This window comes from Marmota flaviventris, chromosome 6 (assembly GCF_047511675.1).
Source record: "Marmota flaviventris isolate mMarFla1 chromosome 6, mMarFla1.hap1, whole genome shotgun sequence".
NCBI classification, from domain to species: Eukaryota; Metazoa; Chordata; class Mammalia; order Rodentia; family Sciuridae; genus Marmota; species Marmota flaviventris.
This window is the reverse complement of record NC_092503.1, coordinates 103,308,791-103,334,519: the sequence shown is the minus strand read 5'-3', so window position 1 is coordinate 103,334,519 and position 25,729 is coordinate 103,308,791. Positions and strand designations below refer to the sequence as shown.

The window sequence follows — 25,729 nt, the reverse complement described above, 5'->3', positions numbered from 1 at the left end:
ATGCACTCACCTCCTAGAGACCAGGCTGCCATCATGCTCTGGAAGCTCGTGGAGAATGTCAAGTACGAGGATATCTATGAGGTGAGCCGACACCCCCAGATGCATTTTAGAGCTTTGCAGACAGAGAATTTGAGCTTCTTGACACCCCAACTGATATATATTTTTAAGCGATTTACTCGTAGATTTCCGGTTGCTTTTCTCAGCGTTCTTTAACTTTTAGAAAGACTCTGGGAGACTTCGCTATTCTGAAAAAGAACTTTTAAGTTTGAAATCTGGCAACTTTAATTTAGGAGCTATTTTTCTTTTCTTTTTCTCTCTTCTCCTCCTCCCCCTAGGTTATGATGGGGAATGTGGTGCTACTTGATGTGGGTAAACTGTCAGAGAAAAACAGAGATTCAGGTGAAGGCAGGCGCTCTTCTCGTTTTGAGTATGGGAGAGAATTGAGTTTTCAAGCCTCTTTCATAACAGACTCAGGCTTTTAATTTTTATTTTCAATAAAATTTCTGAAATTGTAACAAGCAGATCCAAGTGCAGGACTGAAAATTAGAGGGGGAGAGGTAAAACAGACGGATACATGTATGGATAGATCACAGTATAAGGAGCCGTAGCCGACAATTTATTATTATTTTTTTGTTGTTGTTTTCTTGTGTTTTGCTTATTTGCTGGTCAGTGGATCCAAAGAGAGATCGCAGATTCACTATGTTTGGGCACTTTTAACGAAATCTTTTGCCCAGGTTCTGTGCACTCGATTATCTCCTCCGAGGCTAGCGCAACGCCTCTCGGGCTGGAGAAGTTGCGCGCCGCAGAGCCAGAGCCTGACGCCTCCGCGGGGCCCGACCGCGTTCCCCCATGCCCTTTTCCATCTCGGGCTAGGATTGACGCGGCGGCCGCGAAGCTCCACGGCTAACGGGAGAGGCGGGCGTCCGGGCGGGGCACAGGGCGCGAGGCGGGACGGGGAGGGACGGCAGGCCGGGCCCGCGGAACCTTGTTCGGAGGAGGAATAGCCTGGGAGACCTCCAGTTGGGAGCCAGGGAAAAGGCCGAAGCGAAAGCTCGGAGGAGACGTCGAATGAGGGAAGAAGAAAGGCAGTAAAGCCTCGAAAAGGGCGTTTAGGAAACGGCCAACCGGAGTTAGGGAAGGGTGGGGGAGGTCGAAGCGGACGAGCGAGGCAGTGGAGATTTTAAAGAGGAAAAAGTTGGAGAGAAGAGGGCAGAAGAGAAGCACATTCCCAGGCAACAGGAACTGGGCAAAGCCCGGTTGGACCAAGCGTTTGTGTCGGGACGCAGAGGCTCCCCAAAGGGCCAGGCAAGAAACCTGCAGCTCCAGGATGACTCTTGAAAGACCGGCGGGAATCGCCTTGCGGATGTTAAAAGTGGGCGACTCGTCCAAGCCGCCGGCCGGCTTCTTTCCGAAGCCGCTTGCCCAGGGCTAACAAGACAGAGTGGGGCTCCGACGAGCATTCCGCAAGCAGCGCCCAGCGCCCGCGCCCAGTGTCCCTCACTTCCTGCCGTCCCTAAATCCTAATTTTGGTTGTGTTGTGAGAGACAGAGAGAGCGAGGGAGAAGAGAGAGAAAGAAAAAGATTCTTCTTTCTGTTGAATGATGATTGGGTTTTCCCTTTCCTCGTTATGGTTGTGTATTGACTGTAGCGAAGAGACGCGCCTCCGCGCCTGGTGGGGTTTGTTTCGGTTCTGCCTCCTTTTCTTTCCTTAACAGGCGGGATAATAGTAAAGTCGAGGGCATTAGAACTATGAACACCCAAAGTAGACGTGATATTGGAAGGTCTGGGGCCACCGTGTAAATAGCTCTGGGTATAGGCAGAGGGATTAAAGTAATCAGAGTAACACTCGTTCTTTGATTATGAAAAATAAAACGGCTAAATGGGAAAGGAGGGAGAGAGAGAAGAGAAAGGGAGGGAGAGAGGAAAAGGGAGGGGTGAAGTGGAGGGGGGAAAGAGAGGAGAGAAAGGGGGAGGGAGAAAAGAGAGGAGGAGAGAAAGAATATCGAAGGTGTTCCTGGGTGCCTAAATTTTATACTCAAAAACCAGGAGAACCCTCCGTTTGTTGGAAGGAGCCTATTTAAGTCTGGACTAGGGTTGAACTTTAACAGAAATGGCAGTCAGGCCAGTTGAACGGGTTCTTGAAACATCCAAAAAGGTTTTCTGTTGCCCCTGGCTTTGCCTGGAAAGGATAAGTTTAGTATACTTGAAGATTGATCGTGTATATTTTAAATGGAGGTAAAAATTGCAGGCTATCTGAACACTACAGAGAAAAAGTCTGCCCAAGGATTAAAAGCCCCCATCCTTACCTCTGTTTTTTTTTTTTTTTTTAACTCAGCATAATCTTTCACATTCAGTGAAAGTCTGCAAATGTCACCGTAAATAACTGTGTCCACCAATTTACTTTTATCTTCCCTCCAAATGAGGAGTCGATGCCTTTTTATTTTGGTTTTTAATCTGCTTCACACAAAGCATCCAGGGCGATCACTTCTTCCCATTAGGAAAGTCTCTCTCCTTATACAATGATACCTACATTCTGAACAAGCCCTCAGTGCTGCTTTCCCTCACTGGCTTGTCCAAAGGAGCAGAGGCTGCCTTGCGCGTGTCCCGGCTCAGTTAATTGAAGTTCTGCCTCTTTCCTGCTAAACTTTTTCCCCAGTCTGCCTTTGCCAGCCCCCTCGTCTGATTACATCTAGTAATTCTCCACTGAATGAACGTCATTTACAATAGTAGGGGAGCTCTGCGCTCGCTGCTGCTTCACGCTCCATTTGTCCTCCATTCTCCCTTTAAAGTACTCGTGTAATATTAATAGTCATGAATATCAATTATTATGAGGCGGTGTAGGCAAGCGGAGGGAGGAAGGGGCGCCGGAGCAGTCTGAGCCCAGCTTCGGGTGGAAGAGGACTGCATCCCAAGCCCCGAAGAACCGCAGAAGAAAAGAGGCCAAAAACACAGCAAGACACAGATGAACGATTCTATCTCTGTGTGACAGGCATCGCGAATCTTGTTGGAGGGGGGTATTTTTTTTTTTTTTTTTTTTTGATGGCTTGTCCTGGAAACACCTCAAGCTCGGCTCTTGTGTCCAGTTTACTTCTCTACCGGACTCCTTGATTTTTTAAAAAATCATTGTTTGATTTTGAGCAGTAACCAGGCTTTTTTTTCCAGATGTTAGTCCACACCTATTCATCCATGGTGAGTTTGGATTCACGTTGTACCAGAATTGCATGCTCTTTCCTCTCACTGTCTCTCTGTCTCTGCATCTCTCTCTCTGTGTGTGTGTGTGTGTGTGTGTGTGTGTATCTCACTTTCTATCCCTCTGTCTTCCTTTGAGCGCCTTTGGCTTGGTAATTTAGCACCATAATTGGACGAGGCTGCAGCTGCTTCTCTCTGCATTGTGTGTTCTCCGTCTGAGCTCCATGAGTCAGCTGGGAGGGGGGGAGGCTGAACCAAAAACTTTTTATTTGCCATTGCAGTTTGGAAATTTAGGTGGCCCCTTCTGCAAAAAGAATCATGGGGACTTTACCATGGTATTAACACAAAGAAGAGGGAGAATCTTAAAGTGCCCCCAATACGCCTCCCCCTTCTCTTTTCACTTGGCTTACACTCCAAAAAAGACCAAGAATAAGTTGTTTGGGTTTTTCCCCCCTCCCAACTTCAGGTTCTTCATTTTAACACCCTGAAGTATAATAATATTCAATATAGAAAAGCAAGCTAAGAAATAACTCCTGCAAACCACAACTCAACTTAATTTAACATGGGCTTAGGATATGATTTCAAATGAGATCCGTTTCAATCAAACAGTATTTAAGTTATTTAATTCCTCCTGGGGAGGGAGGGGTGATTGAGAACTCAGATCAGACAGATTCTTCAGAGGTCTTGGAATCACCAGGTTGGGAAAGGGATTCCTGATTAGCCAGCTGCATTGCCAGTGATGGCAGAAGTTGGTTTTTAAACAGGGGAGCAGCACAGACATTTGATTTCTATTTTGTTATGTTTGGATCTCTGGGAGAGTTAGGAAAAAAAAAATAGCTTAAAACATGCAGAAGAGCAAACACTATATATGTAAGTCTCCTACTTTTTAAATTAAGACATTTAACTAACGTTCACACAGTTCCTTTACTCTCACCCCTCTGCCTGCTTTGCACTCCCAAAAGAAGGCTCAAATGTTGGTTAGTGGGTGATCCTCCTTTTCTTTCCTCCCCAAAGCCTCCCATTTGGAATTGCTGAAATTATGTGGCCCAGAGTCAACTTAGGGTCCAAGTTTCAGACTCCTGCTTCCCCTGTCCCTGGAAGGCTTACAGGAGTAGCCAGGCTTCTCCATTTGTCCCTTGTATTTTTTTTTTTTTCTTTTTTTCTCTTTCTCTCTCTCTTCCTCTCTTCGCTCCCAGGACCGGCACGATGGCGTCCCGAGCCACAGCTCGAGGCTCTCTCAGCTGGGCTCGGTGTCCCAAGGACCTTACTCAAGCGCCCCGCCGCTGTCCCACACCCCATCATCGGACTTCCAGCCGCCCTACTTCCCGCCTCCCTACCAGCCGCTCCCCTACCACCAGAGCCAGGATCCTTACTCTCACGTCAACGACCCCTACTCCCTGAACCCACTGCATCAACCCCAACAGCACCCCTGGGGGCAACGGCAGCGGCAAGAAGTGGGTTCGGAAGCCGGCTCTCTCCTGCCTCAGCCTCGGGCCGCCTTGCCCCAACTCTCCGGCCTTGATCCTCGGAGGGACTACCACTCGGTCCGCCGGCCGGACGTGCTGCTTCATTCGGCTCACCACGGCCTGGATGCGGGCATGGGTGACAGCCTCTCCTTGCACGGCCTCGGCCATCCCGGTATGGAAGACGTCCAGGTAATTACAAACAAACAAGACAATAATAAATAACGAATGCCTCGGGACGGGTAAGAGCAGGGGAGGGGCAGCTTTGTCTCCTTTGAAGGAAGTTGTTTTCATCTTTAGAACAGGACAAGCTGGACAGGACATATATAACCATGCACGTGTATATGTATATATACATACAGCAGCAGTTTCTGGAGGTCTAGTTGTGAAAGCCAGAATCACTTGGAACTTAAATCAGGAAAGAGACAAAATATATGAGTTTTTATAGTTTAGGAACATTAAAATCAAAACTAATGTTCTTCTCTTGCCTCAGCTGCCCAACTCCTGCAAATTTTCTTCTTGCTTTGTGTGAGCAAGCTTGGCACGCTACTTACCCCACCCCCACTATCACACCACTATACACACCCCATAGTGGGCCTGTCCACTGACTTAGCAGGTGAAGACCTGGCTGCCTAGCATAAAAGTGCAAGGACTTCTTCTCTGTAGGGTCCAGAAGTTCCTGCTGGATTTGCAAAGATTTAACTAAGCATGACAATTCACATTGGAAGAAAGTCAGGAGCTGTTTGTTTAAGCCAGGTCTTGCTTTGAATTTCCCACAAAGTGCAGAGTCCTTTCCCAAGATAAGATTTCAAAGTTCTTATCCAAGGATTGAATATTTGTAAGGGACAGACACAGAAAGCCACAAATTGGTTTGGGAGTCTATGAGGACAGATACCATTTTGGAGATTCTTTTCACTTCTTGGTCCATTAAATGACTGTGACACAATATAATCCACCTTCCTCTTGGGTCCCGTTGGTTCTCCCATTAACACTCTTCTCTCCTGAATGCCAATATCCCAGTTGAAAGGGTATCACGTGTTTATTTCTTAAAACAAAAGACTCAAAACACTCCCCCACCCACCATTCCATATGCAACCTACACAATGGAACCTGATTTGCAAATACTTGTTAAACTAAACAAAGAAACATCAAAGAAATGATTCCTAAAAACTGTCTGGGTGATTCTGAGAAGGTTCCCCTTCCCCATTTAAATAATCTACAGAAAAGATAAATATAGCTGAAGGGTATTTAATTGACACTTGGATCTCATTGGCATAGTTGTATATATTATACATCATTTTATACTTACATCTGAAGTAGAGCAAAATGAAAAGGGAAAAAGAATAGGGTATGCCATTCTTCCTTTGCCTCGTTGAAAACAATATAAAATGTGACAGCAACAAATGCTGTCTCTGTATGGTCTATGATGGCTTATTGTTTTAAAAGAAACTCGGTTATTTATTATTTAAGAAAAAAATTACCTGATTTATGGCTGGATTTACCCACTGTAATAAGAGTGATGGTTTGTTAATTTAACCAAGCTTGACTATCCCTGTTTGGAGATATTGCTCATTTTGGAATATCACATGAGAAAGGAAATATATCATAGTTTTTTTTTTTTTAATGCATTGGGGTAACGTGTGTCTCAGGGGGAAAAGTTTTTAAATTAAGCTTTCCAAGTATGGTTCAAAGTGCTGAATAATGAAAGTGGATCAACTCATCACCATTACTCTTGGTGGTGCTAACACGAGCCATGTTACTTCCACCCTGCTGGCCAAGGGGATTGGGCTCAGGCAACTGAATTTTTTTCCTCTAAAGAGGGAGCAGATTTCTTTGGAGTTACTTTTTTAGGGCCAGAATTGGGAGGTGTTTTGAGTATTTTTCAGAATATAAAGAGTGAGTGCAAAACAAAGTCAGATACATGAGCATTTCAGAAAATATCCTTATCAAAGCATAGGAAAGGATTTAGAGTGTTTGTGTGAACAGATCATTGTTGCTGTCTAGAATGGAGACTGCAGAGGTAGAGAAAGCTTAGAAAAGAGTCCTCTCATGCTCTCTGCTCCACCTGATTCCTCACCTGTTCTTTCTCCAGCTTCATCCCAGTCCATGGCCTGCAAGGTGTCCTGCAGGACCTCCTCAGGACAGCCCTCAGTGCAGAGATTGCAGGGAATACACCCAGTGCTTGTCCTAAGGAATAAACAATCTGTGCAGGGATGGTCCCTATCTCATTCTCCATGACAGACCTCCTGTCTGAGATTGGCACAACACAGGGAAGGTGAAAAAGACAGAAGAGGCTGGGTACATAGGATCAGACACCCAAATCGAGACTGCAATTTGTCTGCTCCACTTGCAAGTTAGGGATCTGGAGTTTGGGAGCTTAAGTTCCACAGGCCTATCTGGATTTCAATATTCCTTGAAGCTACCTTCAGAATGGGTTGGCTGCACCAGTCTGGTCTGTATTCCTCTAGTACTTAAAAGGGACAAGAGAGTTCCTTGGCCTGCACCTCAGAATCACTTGTTCTATCTCAAAAGCCTGATGTTTATGTGTGTGCATGCCTGTGTGTGTGTGTGTGTGGGGGGGGGGGGTTATGGATACTTCCAGCCAAAGACCAGACAGACCTGGAGGGTATTGCCCAGGCCTGTGGGTCGAGGGTTGGGGGATGTTGTGTGACCCAAAGGCACACACGCAGGGCCACCGCCCTGTGAGAGAAGAGAAGGAGAACTAATTAACCAAATGCTTCTAATATTTTTTTAAATGAAACTATAAAACCCTGTCAATTTCTATTTCAATTTACTCACTGGGGCTATTAAACTAGCAAATCGCTGTTTGGGTTCTGGGTATGCTACATTTCACCCATTGTGTGTGGGGAGGGTAGTGTTAAAAAAAACTCAAGAAAAATGGCTACAGAAAGACAGAAAAGGAGCAAGATGACACTTAGTTTTGGATTTGTTCAGTTGCCATGTACGCTCCTTCATCTTCACTTCTTTGCTCTCTACCCTTCAATCACCTCTACCACCCATGAATATAAACATAAAAAGATGTTACGTCAACCCCCCAACACACACACACACACACACACACACACACACACACACACAAACACCGTTGTGTCTTAAAGCAACCCCTGGTATCACTTTTAACTAAAGAAGTCTAGTAATTACGAGTCTGAGTTGTTTTTCTGTGCTTCCGCATGCAGTCCTAATTAAATCTTTACGATCCTCCCTGTGACGATTAAGCGCCAGCATGCTGCGTGAATATCCTGTACAAAAACCCAGCAGGCGGCCGTAATTAGATAGAAAATCAGACAAGAGCCTTCTCATTAACTACCACAACTACCCCACGTCGCTGATGAGGCGTATATACATATTTACGTACTAACGTGAGGGTGAGGTGTGGGGCTCACAGGTCCAGGCCCGTGAAAGCGAGGGTCTGCTCACACACAGAACAGGCGAGCGTTTCTGTCGTGTGTGAATCCATCGATAGTGTAGACACTGTGCACATAGTAAGCGGGGAAACGGGTATGGATGCGAGTCAGAGTGGCCAGGTCGCCTGAAGAGCTATGAACAAGTTATGCGAATTTTTTTTTTTTTTAACAGCATACTATTTCTTAAGTTGCACATGGCATGTTGCAACACGGAAAACAGTTCTTACAGAAAAATAACAATTTTCCTCACCTTTCTAAAAGCAGAAGGGTGACCATTAAAAATGAAAAGAAACAAATGACCCCCAATGATGAGATCATCCCATTTCCCAAGTGTTGCTTATTCGGGGTAGACAGTCTTTCTTATGGTGAATACACACCCTGTCTGGAGATGCAGGTGGGTGGGAGGTGCTGTGAAAAAAACAAAACAAAACAAACAAACAACAACAACAACAAAAAAAAAAACACCTCACTTGCAAGCCCTTTTCTTTATACTTCTCTATGAGTGGGTGACAAATTGGTCCAAACTTAGTTGAACATTTCAGAAAGATCAAGCATTTATTTTCACTGGTATTGGGTTTGGGAGGGAACCTACTTTTGGACACTGGGATGTACAGCCAGACTCAGTTGCTGTACATCCTGACAGTAAGAAACTTGCTCCAACAACTATTTTTCCTCAGAAGTGCTGCCAATCCTCAGAGTTGGAACTTTCCTTTTCTGGGATGGTACTGTGGCACAGAAGGTGAATGCTCCTTGTGATTACCTAGGTGCTGACTGGGAGGATCCTGCACTTTATGTGTGTCTGTAGTTACTGTCTTCCTACCAGGTGTGCTACATGCTGAGAAGCAGCATCAGCAGAGTTGGGAGGGGGGAGTACATGGTGCAGGCTCCTCCAGGGATTGTCATTGTGCAGCAAGAATCTTACAGCTCACAGGAACATGTATAGACTGCCGTGGGTGTGCGGTCCTGGAGGCTTCCAAACATGTTCTTATGTGTTACTGTTTGCATTCCATTTCAAATTGCTCAGACTTTAATTAAAATCCCATAACGTAAACTATTATGTATTTGTAAAATACCTCGGGGTTAAGATGCACTGGGATAGAATGGAAAACAGAAATTGCTTTTAACTAATATTGGTGAAAATCTTTCAGCTGTTGCCAAATTTTCACACTTCCTAAGAGCAAATAATATAAAGGTTTACATGTCTATGTAATATCTAAGTTTTATATAATAACCAATGTTGCATCCCAGATGTCTCTCATAGTCTCCTTTTTCCTTTTCTTCCATTGGAAGAATTTATAATTTGGTGAATTTCATTTCTATGTCGATTTGGAAGTAATAATGATAATAATAAAACCTCCCTTTGTGTATTAATATAAATGGAAATATAAAAATTCCAGTTTAGAGTGACATGATTTATGTGTGCAATTCTTTAATATCCAGTCAATTTGAATAGTGATGTTTTTATATTCACAGTCAGTTGAAGATGCTAATAACAGCGGCATGAATCTATTGGACCAGTCTGTCATTAAAAAAGGTATGGAATATTCCTCCCAAAAGTAAGCAAAGTTTTCCTATGCTTTAATGTCTTTATGAAGAGCTTTCACTTTGGAGGAACTCAATATTTTATAAAATACAAATGTTTGTTCAGAATTATAGTACAATTTCAGGGAGTCTTCTTCCTTGAAATGTGGCCAGGAGGAGTGAAAACCACAGACACAAACCCCAGTGAGAGAAACAGAGGGACATACAATTGCTATTTTTCTCATAATACATACAGTAGCCATTCTAGATTTATCTTAAATAATTGAACTATCATAGTTTGTGGAATTGGCTAGGAAACACTGGTTTCAAGAATATACTATAATTATTTCATTGATAACTGGAGTTTGCTGAGCTAAACTCTGCATCATTGAGGCAGCGTATTTTTTCCTTGTTTTTGTTTTGATTTTTTTTGTGTGTGGTAATTTTGTTCCCAGTTCTCTGTATTTTATTAGTTGTTTCTTCTTATTATTCTTAATTGTGCCAAATGTGTTGGTAAATATGCGCATCCTGAAAAGCTGAGACAGCCTATGCACGTATCTAAATCTTCCTACATATGCACTCATGATTTAGTGTGACTGTGGAATCACCCCATACTGTTAAAGGGCATGTGATATTAACAAATGTTTGCAGTCTCTTGTACAGCTGTAAGCAAAATAATTAACTAATTAAACTAATTAAATGTAATTACAATAACTCATTTCAGGCGTATTGCAGCTGCTTAATTTTTTCCCCTCTTCTCTGACAGTCACTGAGAGAATGCTTGGCGATTAGTGTGGCTGCCGAAAGGCCTGAATGTCACTCACATGCCACAAATTTAGGAGCTTGAATGTGTAAACAGTGCAATCTTTAATTATCACAGGAACTGGTATTTGGAAACAGTTTTAACTACTGTAACCCATTCTTATTGATGCTCCAGAAAGCCTGCCTTATGTTTCATGTTAACAGTCCCCAGTTTCAAGTCATTCATGATTTACTTGGAGTCATCTGACATTCACAGAAATAGTTAAAAGGAGAGATGCTCTAGAAAGTAATCAATCCATCCAGTCAAATTGGGAAAATAGAAGGATTGCAGGATAAGGGGGAGGTATTCTATTTTCTTTTACAAAGGTAAGAACTATATAGCTCTGAGAGGTAGGCAAAGGAAGCAATATTTGACATGATGCCATTTGGCTTGGGAATGGATATCCTGAAGAATAGTAATGTGGTTTTTTTTTTTTTTTTTTTTGGGGGGGGGGGCGGGTAGTGGTGGCTATTTCAGTGTTGCTCCAAGCATCTCTTTTTTTGTTGTTTAGATAATATCATTTCAGTTTTTAATGCCAGCTTTTGGGTTCACTAAGGTATTCAGCATTGGTGCTTAGACTTGCAACTGTGCTGACAGCTCACTTTCACCATTTCCTCTTGGGTCCTCTCTTTTGGTTAATTGCTGGTTGATTGGGGTGGGTTGAAGGAGGGGTTTCTCCATTGCCTTTTTTTTTTTTAATTTTCCATTTTGTTTTCTTTTATTTCCCCCTCCCTTTTCATGGAAAGTTAGAACCACTGAGCTCAGGGTTCTGTATCCTAGCAACATCATTTGGCTGGCAGTGGGACATGCCCAGCATATGACCAATCAAAAATGTTATTAATAATCAGGCCAATAAAAATATTTGAAACATAGCTTGCTTAACAAAATGAAGCTGAAAATATTCTAAAATGTATGATGCTTTGGTTGCACACTTGTATATGTTTTTTAGGGAAATGTGAATATTTATGTAGAAGATTATCTCCAAGAATAAGAAAAGAAAATATTGACTAAAGTTGCTGGTTATGTTTTTGGAAACACTGGAGTACTTTTTATATCCCCCAAAAGATTTAAAAAAGGTACAACTTAAAACATTGAAGTAGCACCCAGTTGTTTTAATTGATTCAGGGGGAATGTTATGAATGTGAATGTTAGGTCAATTCCATTATTTGATATTTGAGATATTTGCTTTATTACTTGAAGAAAATATCCTAATAACTTTTTATCTTTGAAGAGCCATAGGCAAAATAGGAATAAGTGGTTTGTTTATTTTTCTAACTCACCACGAGCCACTTAAAATAAACTTGTGGATTCATTAGCCCCTTCCCTGCCCTCTGGACTTCTAATATTGCCTACCCTCCTCCTCATACCCACCCAAGTAAGGGATGTCTCTACAAGATTAATTGTATAAAAAAAAAGGTGAGGAAGTTTTCTGAACTGAATATTCTAAATTTCAACAACTGGCAGGGGACTTAGTTGCTTAATTTATTTTCTAATGGGCTTTTAGATTTAAAAAAAAATCTACCTCATTAATAAAAGGGCAGCAACTGGTCTGGGTTTGAGTGTTTCTGCCTGTTTATGAAGCCATAAGACTTGGGCATAAAGGATGTATTTCTCTATTTTTATGTCTCTCTCTCTCTCTCATTCCAATTATGGCAAAGCACCTACTAAAATTTAAGCAGTCTTTTTTTTTTTTTTTTTTAACCCATGTTGATATCACCCCGTAGATTATAGGCTCCCTCTCTTGTTATGTTTGCTATCTGGGCTTAGCTGACATTTCTGAAGTAATTTAGTTAAGAGGAAATGAGTTGTTCCCAGTAGAGAGAGCAAACGAGTGGAGTGAAGGTAGCCAGCGTGATAAATGGCTCTTTCATTTGAAGATCTCCAGAGCTCGTTTACGGCTAATTTTCTGTATTGGCCCCCTTTGAGCTATTAATGCAATCGGCAGGGACCGTGGCCCCTCTCCTCTTAGCTGCCCCATTAGAGCTCCCATTAAGCTGCCTAGTCTCAACTCCATGGCAGGAGTTGGGGGGGGGTTGTAATGAAAGGTGCTTTTTAAACTCTCCTAATCTAAACCGGCAGAGGGTGGTTAATACGATTTGAAGGGGGCTGGTCAATGAGCAATCAATAAAGTAATAATGAGAAGGATTCGCTACATTAACAGTCTAAAAATCCAACGAGACATTAAAAAATCATTCTTAACTCTCAGTTCCATTAAGATTAGGAATGGGTGGGGTACCCAGCTAATATAAATGATCATTGCCACCATAATATAACTTAACTAAAAAAGACTTACCTACATTTTAAGAAAAAGTTTTGGTAGAGAAACAGATTTTTTTGACACCTTAGACAGCAGAAAATATGCTGGAGATTTCTTGGAAAGGCTAGTGTGGCTGGAGTCCAAGGTTCAAATACTGTGACTGTGGGGCATTTTTATTGGTCTTAGGGATATCCTGTTTGGTTAGTTTCAGTTCAGCCTCCATTCTATCCCATTTTCCCCGTTAGTTCTGGCCCCTTCCCCACATAAACACTTTGATTCGTGTGGATTTTCTTAGGGAGGAGGGACAAGGGAAATTGCCAAATCTGAATTCCAATGGAGTTTTTAGAGATTATTCCTTCTTGCCTAGAAGGTAAAAATCACAAAAGTCTGTCAGAGTCCCTTAAAGATTTGAATTTCCCCTCAAAGAGGTTTGCATTTCCGGGGCTGACTTTGGATCCCTATAATAGCTAGGTATCAAACAGAGACCCTGAGATACATTTCAGTCGCTCAGGGAGGAACAGAGTTCCTAGAATTTCAAAACTGAAAAGGTAAGACACTCTTGTGCTCTCCTCCAAGTGTGGAAACCCCACAAATACAGAGACAGAAAGAAGAAAAGTTACTGTCTAAAGGTTCTACACATCAAGTAAGTGAAGAGACCCAACTCAGTTTTCAGCTTCATAGATTCTGTCCCAAAATGTTGCCAGCACTGGATATTTGTAGGTTTTTATATTACAGCTTTTTGGGGGGAGAATTCTTTTCTTTTTCTTTCCATGATTTCAGTGCTCATGTTTATACAAGTGCTATATAAGTGGAGTAAAATTTAGTGCTCAGGTGATGGGTAGTGATGTAAATGTGAATAAAGGATTCTCTGCTGGCATGAAGTAATTATTTCACTTTTAGGGGCCCTGATAAACCAATGCTAAGCCTCTTGGTTGCTTTCCAATGTAGTTTATATACCTAAGTCAGAGCCCTTTTCAAAGCAAATCAACCCTTCAATCTGTAAAATAGGTTAATTTCTTCTCTTCTTCCCACCAGTGGATCTTGAGAAACAAAGTTCTCAAAGCTATAATTTCATACTTGTTTTAAAACTTGAGATTAAGAGCTAACCTATTGACACTTTAGCTCTGTATAGTCCACTAATGAAGAATATTTCCTCTATAATCATTTTACTTTCCTCTATCTTAAAACTCTGTACTCACTCTAAGGAAGCACTGAGCTGTTTTTAACCTTATTTTTTTTTTTCTTCTTCCCAGCATAATGCAGAGGAAGAAGGAGGGGAATGACATTTGTGTGTGTAAAATCCAGAAGTTGGCCTTGCCATCCAACTGAGAACTGAAGAGGGAAAAACCCTACTTTTAATGTATGCACAGAAAATTGTAAACATGTAAAGAACCTAAAGCTTCATGCTGAGTTTTGCTATGCTCCATTTCCTTACCATTTCCTGCTGTCGCTTTAAACCTATCTCAGTCATCACTAGGTTCTGTGAGCAGGAACAGTTTGCTCATAATTACTAACAAATCAACCGGGCCCTGTTGCTCTCTGGGTTTATTGATAAGCTGGAGAAAAGCAGAAGAAAAAGAGCAAAAATAATAAAATACTGGGTTAATCAGCTGAGGTACACAGGTGTGAGAGTGGAGAAGAAAGTAGAAAATTGTGGAACTATGGACCTAGATGAAAATTGTGACAAGGAATGTATAGAATCTAGCCCAGAGGAGCAATAGTATGCCAGGATAGGAGAGAGGTTTAGAACCTGAGGATACAGAATAGAGTGTAGGAATATAATTTGTAAACTTAAATCAGAAAATGGAAATATAATCTAATCACATTTGCTCACATTTTAATTTGTGTGGAGGAGGGCAGGGAGAAGCTCCTCTAAGACTGCAGTATGGTGATAGAAACTGGCTGGATTAGGGGTATTTACCTGATAATATATATGCAGAGAGGTATAGCCCAAGGGAGGGAGTAATATACATTCCCCAAAGGAAACTGGTCTTGTCAGGTTAGTCAGGCAATTAACAATAGTGAAATTAGAGGGCAGGTTATAAAGTGTCTCTAAAGTCTTGGTTTTTCAAGAAATCTGTCATCTGGGGCTTCAAGAAGTAGGTACAGTTCCAGTGTTCAGGAGATATTTGGTTATCCAATGTAGAAGCAGAAATTGCACTGAGTGTTTTCAGTTTAGTGAAGATTTCTTTGTTGTTAAAATATCCTAAGTAATATTTAGTGATAAAAATGTTGCTGAATATCAAAGGTGAGCTTTTTATAAAATTTATTTTTAAAGTTCTCATCATGTTAAAACTACAAAGAATCATATATATTGGGGGGTCAATTTTTTCCAACTTTACCTTATGTTAATTCCCATAATTGCAATTTTTTCTAGTACCTTTAAATATGAATCCAAAATATAGGAATCAGCAATGCTGTGAAAAATAAGATTAAAACAGATATGGATATTGTGTAGAAGAATTAATGGCAGGGTGTTTCCAGCTCAAACATCCATCTATGTTAAACGACTTTAATTTCAGATTTTATTCAAATCTGATAAATACACTTTGACTTTTTGTTGCTTCACTCTCAACCAAGAAGCAGATTCACTAATGAGAACATATGGGAAATCACAAAGAAGAAAGTCCCCTTTGTAGTGTTTCCACTACTCCGTGACAGGGCAGAAGATGCACCCTGGTACCTAACATCATTCATCCATCTGGAACAAGGTTTTGGGCACTGTGGACAGACCAAGAGATCTTATATGTCTGCCAAGAAGTAGCAATTCAGAGCTTTCATCTACCCACCATAGGAAAACTCTTTTCCACAAGGTATTTGTAAAAGGCCAAATGCAATTCATAGTATATAACAGAAATGGGACCTGCCTATTTCTAGGAGTCTCTAAACAATCATGAAGGTCTGAATAGTGGAATCTGTGGTAGAAAGAATAAACTGTTACAAAAACACTGTCTTCATTAGTGTATTTCATACAAGGGAAGTTATACATTTTGTTTGATATATGGAGTTCTAGACTGTAGCTGGTATAAAAAATGTATATTTTTACCCTGTCAGGGTTACAGAGTGAGCTTTATCAAAAAGGTAGAGTGGAAACAACTTTTTTTTTTTCATACTAGATGCATGTTTCAATACCTTCCCTAAACTAGTGAACCAAAACTATTATGAAGATTTGTATTGTATCTTCCATTGGGGCTTCACATCCCAATGGAAGAAGCTAAGGTGTAGGGCAGATCAGAAGACCCTTGCCCAGTGGCTCCTGGGGTTCCTAAAAGAAAATGGGCTGGAGTAGTGTAGAAGTCCAAGGGGCAAGACTTTCAAGCAACTGGGAGGTTGGCTATTCACTGCTCCTCATTCCCCACTTTCTAATCCCACTGAGCTCAGCCTCTTCCTGATGTGCAGATGACAATGAAACACAATTAAACAGAAATACAGGCTGGAGAGGCTGAATGCACCAGCGTAGCAGTGGCAACCAGCTGTCAGCTCTTATTAACTTCTGCATAAAACATACCTTGAGTGCGGTTTGTTATCAATTACTTGCCGAAATGAAACAACTGGGGCAAGGCAAGACCGCTGCTCATATGAATTAGAGTGATTGGTTGATTGATCAGGGCACCTGTTGTAAATCATAGGTGCCTCAAACAATCACCAGCCAGTGCTTTAATTTGTAAACAAAATTCATGTCACTTTGGAATTGCTTTCACTGGAGATGAGCATTTGGGTTCATTTCTAAATGAACCTGTGGCTGTTATTATATAGGAAAGAATGGGACCCACTTTTGAGATGAGCAGCTCTTTGGGGCCTAACTTCTCAGCTCAGTGGAATTGCCTGTCTTTTCTCGGGGATAGCATCTGACAGGATCCATTCTCCTGATTCTACTTGGTTATGACCATTGATTTGGGACCTATAAGAGAGGAGGAAGGAGTTTCCATAAAGACCAGTGGTATTACCATTTTATATCATTGAATTGTCATAATAACCTTCAGCTTTAGCGCCAAATGAATTAGGCATTATTATTCTCAGGTGACAGATGAGGAAACAGAAATTTAGTGAGGTGTCCACAGTCACACCACTAGCACTGGACAGAATAGGTTTTGCTTCGTTTCACACCAAATGCAAGCACTGAGATGAGTATTTTCCCTGATACACGTGGTAAGCGGGGCTATGGTAAGCGAGTCAGGTGTCTACACACTTGGGGGTAAGTTTACAAGGAGAGACGGCTTTTCTGTTTGTTCCTAGCACACTGAATGCACCGCAGCCCCACTGGAACAAACATTTCCTCCCCCAGAGTTTCACCTGTGTTCTCACGCAATGTGTTCTCATGCAATGACACATTCTATCAACCGGTCACCAGGATTGAAACCCGGTCACCTTTATGGCATTTTTTTTTTCTTCTTTCTTTCTAGTTCCGGTTCCTCCCAAATCTGTGACTTCTCTAATGATGAATAAAGATGGCTTCTTGGGAGGCATGTCTGTCAACACCGGCGAGGTGTTTTGCTCTGTCCCGGGTCGCTTGTCTCTCCTCAGTTCAACTTCAAAGTACAAAGTAACTGTGGGAGAAGTTCAGAGGCGGCTCTCCCCCCCTGAATGCCTCAATGCATCTCTCCTGGGCGGCGTCCTCAGAAGGTAAAAAAAAAAAAAAAAAAAAAATACCAGTGTCTATTGGGGTGTGGGAGAGAAGGCTCATGTGAACCGCGGGGCAGGCCAACGCGGTTGCCTAGCAACTGGGCGGTGGGAGTGTAGTCCCTGCGTGGAGCGTGGGGAGAGCTCTGGCCGCCACGTGCTCCTAGTTGCGCGCATTCACGCCGCCGCCCTCCCCACCACGCTGCCCCCACCTTCGGGGCGCACCGCGCACGCGCAGCGTCGCTCTCCCGCCGATTTTTCAGCCCTGGGAACCTTCCACTTTCCCTGCTGGAGCCTGGCTCCGCCCCCCCCCCTCCCGCCGCCTTCCTAGCCGCTAGGACCTCCAGATTGCTCTCTATTAAGAGAATGACACCCCCCTCAACCTACACAAACACACTGATGTAAAATGGAAGTTTCATAAAGAAACTCTCTTCATACCTTCCCTATACTCTTGATATTTCTGTTTTGTTGTAAAATACAGTTAGCTACCAGCTACGTTTCGTTTCACAGCCCACTAATGCGTTGTGCTCCGCAGATTGGAAAAAAAAAAAAAAAAAAAAAAACTCTTCTAGATTCTTGACTCCTTACTTTAATAACTCCACTGTCAATAATGACCACTTTAGACGTATTCATACTGTAACTTGGGCCATTTAGGGGCTTCCCAATATTCCAACCCACAAACTGAATCCTTCTTGTAGAAATAGAAGACATAGATGGCTTAAAGATTTAAAGTCTTCCCTAAAGGGCTTGCTAGTACCTAAACTCTTTGGCACTGTCACCCACTTGAAAGTGACTTTGTATGACACAAAACTTTCGCTGTATTGGGGATTGACCCCAGGGGCGCTTATCTGAGCTAGATCCCCACCCTTTTTTATTATTTTATTTTATTTATTTATTGAGACAGGAGCTTGCTAAATTGTTAAGGCCTCACTAAGTTGCTGAAACTGGCCTTTAATTTACCATTTTCCCGCTTCAGCCTCCTGAGTTGCTGGGATTACAGGCAAGGGCCACCAAGCCTGCTTAATGAGACAAAACCTTCTAAGTGAGCCCATTTTAGGGGTTGACAGTTCCTTTCTTTTGTAAAGTGACTGTGTGAGTAGTACATCAAGGGGCAGTCCGTGGTGACTGGGGTTTTTCTTTTATTTTTGCCCAGTCTTTAGCACATACAAGCCTCAGGCGACATTAAGGAAGGCCAGTGTGAGACCCAAGAACTTTCTTATTTCTTGCTCTGGTTCGATTTTCAAAAATGAGTCCTTTGAGCTTCAGAGTGGGGAAGTTTTCATCACTCCCAAATGTGTGTATGAAACAGATGCTCAAAGAGATAATATAAAGTGCTTGTCATACAACCAAACTCTGAAAAGTGTTACTTTTTCTGTTGTTATAACGATCATCATCATTATTTACACCAGTCTTCCTCCTAAAACAACTTTGTTTTACTGAAACTTTTGACTCTTCCTCAGAGAGCTCACTGTGCCTTCGCCTTCCTGAACCACCTGACACTTCTCAGGAAGGTTGCTCTTGCTCCTGAACTGCTCTCCTCACTGACTCCTTGACAATAAATGAACCTGTGTGTGTGTGTGTGTGTGTGTGCGCGCGCGCATGCATGTGCAATTTTTACCTTCTCTGGACCCACAACCTACATCTTAATTATTCCCATCTGGTATCATTTTTTCCTCACAAGATAAAAAAGAGAGAAAAGGAGTCTTTTTTTATGCTCTGTATTGCAGAAATTAAGCAAACCTCAGCAAACTATCAGCAAATAACCAAAAGGAAGGGGGTGGGTGCTAACCTCAAGTTAAAACCTCTTCAAGCTTCACTGGGCTTTAGATTGCTAAGTCTAAACTTTGTTTCAGGAACACTCTGAGGTTAATCAGAATGTTAATTCTTGCAATTTCAGAGCCAAATCGAAAAATGGGGGGAGATCTTTGAGAGAAAGGCTAGAAAAAATCGGTTTGAATTTACCCGCGGGCAGGCGCAAAGCAGCAAATGTCACGTTACTCACCTCCCTGGTGGAAGGTAAGCAAGATGTGTGGCCATTTCAAGAAGTGACTGAGCTTAACTGTCAACTGGAGGTTGACATTTTACATGTTTCATGATTAACTGGAAATCATTGCGATCGTTGTGCCCTTATGAGTTGGATGTCAAGCGGCTGCTTGAGAGAAGTTCAAAGGTCCTTTTACTTAGAGGGCACCAGCAGTTGCACAGAGGCCAAGGGACATATATAAAGGTCCCTGTGCTCTTAAGAGTGATCAGGTCCAGCCTCCAAGACACCGCAGGAATCTCCTTGGTTGCCACAGGTGTCTGAAACACCTTCTGTATGAACTCTTGCAAGAGTAACTCTGAATGCAGCAATCCATAGCCCTTCTTCTTTCCAGATATACCTCTATATTGTCACTGCTAGAAAACACATTGCATACATGATCCCTAATGGTTATTTGAAACTTCATGTCACTCCCAAGACTCCATCTCTTGCTTACCACCTGGGACTTACTGAAATATTGATAGCTTAATAAAGCCAATGATGCCCAAGATAAAATTAGGAAGGGGCATTGAGAAAACACAGAGGAGAGTCAGCGTGATCTTCCATGTAGATTTGTTAATTGAGAAGTAAACAGGCACAAGTGTAAAAGACAACTCTAATTTGCTCATAGGTTTACTTTGGGGATGATATTTATGGTATGTGATAAATATGATCATCTATATAGTCTAGAACAAGAATATCTGCATTTGAATTTATGAGGTGGAAAACAGGAAATATAGCCAGATGATCTTAACAGAGGAAGAAGTAGACTTTTCTCTAGAATCTAGCTTTTTGGTCATTTTTTTCCTCCATTTTTTTATTGATAAAATCTTATGACACTCCTGTAGTGAGTTGATTTTTGGAGGAGGGAATCTTAGAATATTTAAACAGCAACCATAAAGTCATCAAGGCTGTAGGCCTTGCACTTTGCCATCTTTAAGGCAAAGTAGCTTGGCCCAGACTAACCCTCCAGAGGCAGTAGTCACCAAATTTCCAAGCCACACTTATTAGCAGTTGACTCTTAGCCTGGGGGTTTCACATTTTGCCCTTCAGGGAATTGCTAGTATCACTATCTTCATTTTGAAAAACAGTCAAATACCCTTTGCCCAAGACAGAGATTTTCAAGAAGGGAGGAAACTGGAAATCCCACTGAAATTTCAGTACTTGGTTGGCAGTTTTCAGTTTGAATCCTGGTAAGCACCATGCCTGAAGTCCTTTGTTGTTATTATGATAATGATGATTAAAAGTAAGTCGTGCTCCTTAAAAATAATGTAGCTGTAGGATCATGTTTGTGATCTTTCCTGCTTGAACCCCTAAGGCTATGCTTTAAGGGTAATAATGCCTTATTCGAAAGGGACTTTCTTATAAGCTCTGGAATACTTTAGATGTCCTGGTTTTCTCTATTTGCATCCGTGTGCAATAGAAAGTCTTTAAGCAGGAATATATGATGACGGAAACCTCTGAAGGCAAGAAACCTGAAGGCTATATTCTTTAATATTTGCGAACATTTACACACATGGATTTGTTTATACATATTAGTTTTTAATAAGGAATTTTCCTAATACAATTATAGGAGATGGTGGTAACTTAAATTTTATTTAAAGTAGGTGTGACTGATGCTTTAGAAAGAAGGCAGGGGAGGGGGATCTGGCTTGTATATCCAACCAATTGTCTATAGATTGAGTTGGAAGGTGGCTCTTGAATTTATTGACACACCTTTCTCTTAAGACTAAATGAGTAGGAGACTCCATAGCTATTCAGAGAATGTCTACCTAGGATTTGGCTCAGGAAAAGCAGGAAAGATTGCCAAGTGTAAAGTTTGTACTCTCAACTTTCATTACTACTGGAGAATCCTCTTTGCTTTGGGCATCTGTCTCTTGATTGCCTTTGCTCCTAACACCTGGCCTCTACTGGCCATACTAACAGTTGACTAGGGTGTGGCTTCTGCCCATGAGATGTTTAGGAACTGGCTGCTGATTCTCTGCTACTATCTTTTCAGGAGAAGCTGTTCATTTAGCTCGGGATTTTGGGTACATTTGCGAAACAGAGTTTCCTGCTAAAGCTGTCTCTGAGTATTTGAATCGGCAGCACACGGACCCCAGTGACCTGCACTCCCGAAAGAACATGCTGCTGGCCACCAAGTGAGTGTCCCAAACGCTTTCCAGAGTTGATGAGCTATCTCTCCTCAGTCCTCTTCTTTATATCCAAGTCCGGCTTTTAACAGTTCTCTTCTACAAGCCTGGGGATGTCAGGCAGACCTTTCTCAGCTGGGTCTTTTTTCAGTTCTTCCCTGAATCCCTGGGTGCATACTTCTCCCTGGGTTTCAAGTCTATCTCCCTGTCATACCCATACAGCCGTGTGTGCTTGCTCAGGGTGTCTGTGTGTCACCCACGTGTAACCATCTCTACCCACAACTCTAATTACTACGTTTCCAACGTTGCTGTTTGTCATCTTCCAGACTTATAAAATTTACTACAACTCCAGAGGGGAAAATAGTAAATCTCTGGCTAAATTTAGGTCTAGAGCTCATTTGAACTTTTACAGTGGGTTTTCTATTTATTTGATTTACTCCTGTCTTTGGCTTCGGTGTCATATTGTCGGTGTTTTATGGCCAGCTCAGGCCTGCAGTGGGCGGCGCTGCGTGCGCCCGCACGTTTCTCTAGCAGGCGCGGCCTAAACAGCGGTGCTCATTTATTTAGTGCTCGAGGACGCGGTTTGTTCCGTTGACAGCGTAATTTAAAGAAATATATGGAAGGCTGAAAAATCATTTGCTCAAATTTGTCCAGATGTTTTTGAGACGTGATTGGAATTTGATTGCCCCTTTCCGCAGGGTCAAAAAATATTAATGTCCCAGAACTTTAATTGCTTACAGACCCTGGTTTGGGGCTTTGAAGATTTAAAATGTTTGACTTTAAGCATTTGTTCTTCCCAGTACAGAATTTCCTTTTTGGCACTTTGGTAATGAGTACAAACTTAAGGAAAGACTTTAACCATCTCTCCCAATGATCAAAACTTGGCACCCACCCTCTTCTTATAAGGTTTTTCTCTGATGTACCAACTAACAATGTATAGATATTTGTCAGTAGATTGCCCTGCTACCCCTTGCCTGGTGTCTGGTTGTGTGTGTGTGTTTGGAGGGGGGGGGGGAGCTGTTCTTGATTTTTTTTTTTTTTAAAGGAAGGGCACTTTTAGGGGAAAATAAAACTCAAACCAAAATGCGCAAGTCAGATAATGGGATTCCACAAAAGACTCTTTCCCTAAGGGATGTTTGTGACTCTTCCTCTCTTGAAACCTTGTGGCTTTCTTAGGCCTAGGGTGCTTTTTAACCTGGGGCATCATGGACTCACCTAGGGATCTTTTCCAAGCTATATATGCATGGACCTATTTCCAGTCCCCCCCCTCCCCTGAAATTGGAATCACTGGATGGGGACTAGGAGCCTGTAGCACGTGATTCCAAGGAATCTCTGGCTTAAGAAGTGCTCCACTCAGGAGGGAGAAGTTACCTATTTCTTCCTAGTTATAAGGAGTTATGGATACATTTCCCATGTAGGCATCAGAGGGTGTTCTCTGTCCACCGCCTAAAACGGGTGTTTTAGCTACTTCCAGTGGATGAGAGAGGAGGTCTTCTGCATTTGGTTAGCTACTACACCTGCAAAAGTGACAACACCCTGGGAAAATGATACCTCAGGATCCTTCAAACCCAATAACCTGCCCTGTTTACCTACTGTCTAGGTCAGGTGTATCTCTCAGGTCATCCTAGTGGGGGTCTAGGAGTAGATTTGCTGTAGATTTGTTTCTCTTGAGACCCCCACAGACCCATAGGCTGGGTGGAGGCAAGTTGCCAAGAGAAGTCAAGCAATCTGTGAAAGGCTGTGGCCTGTGGGATGCTGTGCTTCTGCCTGCCAGCAGAGCCAAGCCATTTGACTTCAGGGCTAATACCCTCCCTTCCACCTCCTATATTAAAAATTTCTCAAATAAGCTCAATCTATAGTTAGGCACACAGGATTTCTAAGACTAGGAGACTTCTCAAAATTGTAGGTGCCTTAAGGAAATAAAAACCTTCAACAAATAAAAATCTATTCTCCCTAGTGTCTTAGTCTACCTTTAGGTTTTATTTAAACTATGTGTGAATCCTTTTATATTGACAACAATCCTGTTATACAAAGATTTTTAGTAGCCCACACTTGCAGAAAAGAAAAGGGAACAAACAATTTTTAAAAAGAGGGAAGAAAATATTCTGCTCCTTAAATACTGCAGGTAAACAAGTTTGTGCTTTGAATGAAATCAGCATTCTCTCCTAGAATAAACAGTTTCTTGCCCTGGGCCATGCAAGGCTCTAGCAATCTGCTTCAGTGCCAGGGACAGGCTTGTGGCCAGGGGCCTAAATCTTTCAGGGCTTTTTGTGCCTGATCACCAAGAGGTTGGAGAGGCAGGAAAGAGGAGGGGAAAATGGCTTTAAAGAAATACCAGGTAAGAGCTCAAAAGTATTGAATATTGAAAATCCAAAGCTAAAGCGCACAGAATTTCCCACAGCAGAATCTGTGCGGTCCTGGAGTGGAGAAAGATTGAAAAAGAGTGTGTGTGTGTGGGGGGGGGGGAGGCAAAGCTTGGTAGTGGAAGGGGTGCATTACCTCCTCACCCCCGCTTTCCTTCCAGTCCCAGCTGCTCAACAAGGGAGTGCACTGGGAAAGGAAACAGAGCGGAATCGCACACATTAGCCTCGCTCGTCGGTGACCGGACGCCTCTGGGCTTGTGTGAGCGTCTCCTTTCTAATGCCAATGACAACGACACTGAGGGTGATTTTCTGTTCCTCCCCCCACCCCTCTGCAGGCAACTTTGTAAAGAATTTACGGATCTGCTGGCACAAGACCGGACGCCGATAGGGAACAGCCGGCCCAGTCCCATCCTGGAACCGGGCATCCAGAGCTGCCTCACGCACTTCAGCCTCATCACGCACGGTTTCGGCGCCCCGGCCATTTGCGCGGCGCTCACGGCCCTCCAGAACTATCTCACCGAGGCTCTCAAAGGCATGGACAAGATGTTCTTGAACAACACCACAACTAACAGGCACACGTCTGGGGAAGGCCCAGGTAGTAAAACTGGCGACAAGGAGGAGAAACACAGGAAATGAAAAAAAAAAAAAATTAAAAAACAAGGAAAAAATGTTTTAAATACAAAAGGAAAACAAAAAAAAATTAATTTTAGCTTTAAAATATTGGATTGGCTTTGGAAGAATTATATTAGGTAGAATACACATACAATCAAAATTTAAAAAAAAGAAAGCTAAATAACTTAAAAAAAAAAAAAACTGAGGCGTACAACGGAGCAACAATATCGGTTCTCAGTGTCAATTTCAAGATATACACTTGGAGACAACCGTCCGGATTTTCCACTTCGGTTCTTTCGAGCTTAGTAATACTGATAATAAAACTATGATTTTACACCCCCTCCCTTTGGAAAATAAACATAAGACTAAACACGAGAAACGCTAACTTATTGGAAGAAAATCGGAGAAACGTTGGTGTCAGAGCTTTGAGAGCTGGTTGACTGAGACGCACGAACTTTTTAATTTTTTTTTTTTTTTAAAGGAAACTTGCAGTCCCCGCCCTCCATCTCACCTGATCCCTCTCCCAGCCACCCTTTTCTAAGTTGCCCTCCCTTCCTCACACTGTTACGGGAATTTTCTGGGATGGAAATGAGTGCGATTAACCCTTTTGCGTTGTTTCAGTCCCTTTAATACCCCAGCCCCACCCAGCGTTCTTAACTCATGGGTGCCCAACTCCCTGTCGGTTTGCATAACTAGGGAGGGCATGGGCGGGCGGGGCGGGCAGCCTGCCCAGATGCAGGCGGAGGCTGCAGCTTTTGGTGCCGGCCAGCAGAGTAGATTTTCCGCGCCTGAGGAAAATCCGGACCAAAAAGTTGATTCAGACTCATCATCAGTTCCTTTCAGAAATGTTACTAGTTCCCAGCCTTGCCAGCATCTGCATACAGAGAATCTTGCATTTGTTATAATATTTGTGTCATCTACCAATTTTAAGAACTATAGTAAAAAATATGAATACGTTGATTAGTATGTAATTCCTTCGAAGGGGTATGTACCATTTCATTCTCTTCTGTTTTCCAAAGCTTTGCCCGCATGGTTTATGAGCTTCTTCAAAGAGGACTTGGGCTTCCTACACAATCTATAAGGTACTGAGAAAAAAAAAAAAATCCGATCCCTTTTTAATCAAAGCCTGTATGTCAGAATTCTGCACTTCTTTAAAGAAGCTCAAAGGGAATACTTTAGAAAGTGGCCAATATGATGGAAGCAGCTTTGAATCTACTTGTTAACATACCTCAACACTAGAATTCCTGCGCGGGGAGGGAGGTGCAAAACGAATTTTAAGGGAAAAGAGTAAGGGTTCTTGCAAAACCTTATATTCTAACAGTATT

At 42.4% G+C, this 25,729-nt stretch overlaps 1 protein-coding gene across 3 annotated transcripts; it reads left to right on the top strand.

The window, feature by feature from the left end:
* Nucleotides 1–24,804, top strand: Tfap2b (transcription factor AP-2 beta). Of its 3 annotated transcripts, none has more exons than XM_027938256.2 (8): nucleotides 34–81; nucleotides 4,386–4,827; nucleotides 5,673–5,687; nucleotides 9,561–9,611; nucleotides 17,061–17,280; nucleotides 19,175–19,293; nucleotides 21,297–21,438; nucleotides 24,128–24,804. In XM_027938256.2, exons 1-8 carry the CDS (start codon nucleotides 34–36, stop codon nucleotides 24,426–24,428), a joined length of 1,338 nt encoding a protein of 445 aa, XP_027794057.1. In that variant the 3' UTR covers nucleotides 24,429–24,804. The 3 variants fall into 3 exon arrangements, with proteins under 3 accessions (XP_027794054.1, XP_027794057.1, XP_027794058.1); XM_027938257.2 differs by lacking the exon at nucleotides 34–81 and adding an exon at nucleotides 3,163–3,189; XM_027938253.2 differs by lacking the exon at nucleotides 5,673–5,687 and having other exon boundaries at nucleotides 1–81; nucleotides 4,386–4,844; nucleotides 9,551–9,611.
* Nucleotides 24,805–25,729: the final 925 nt, after the last annotated feature.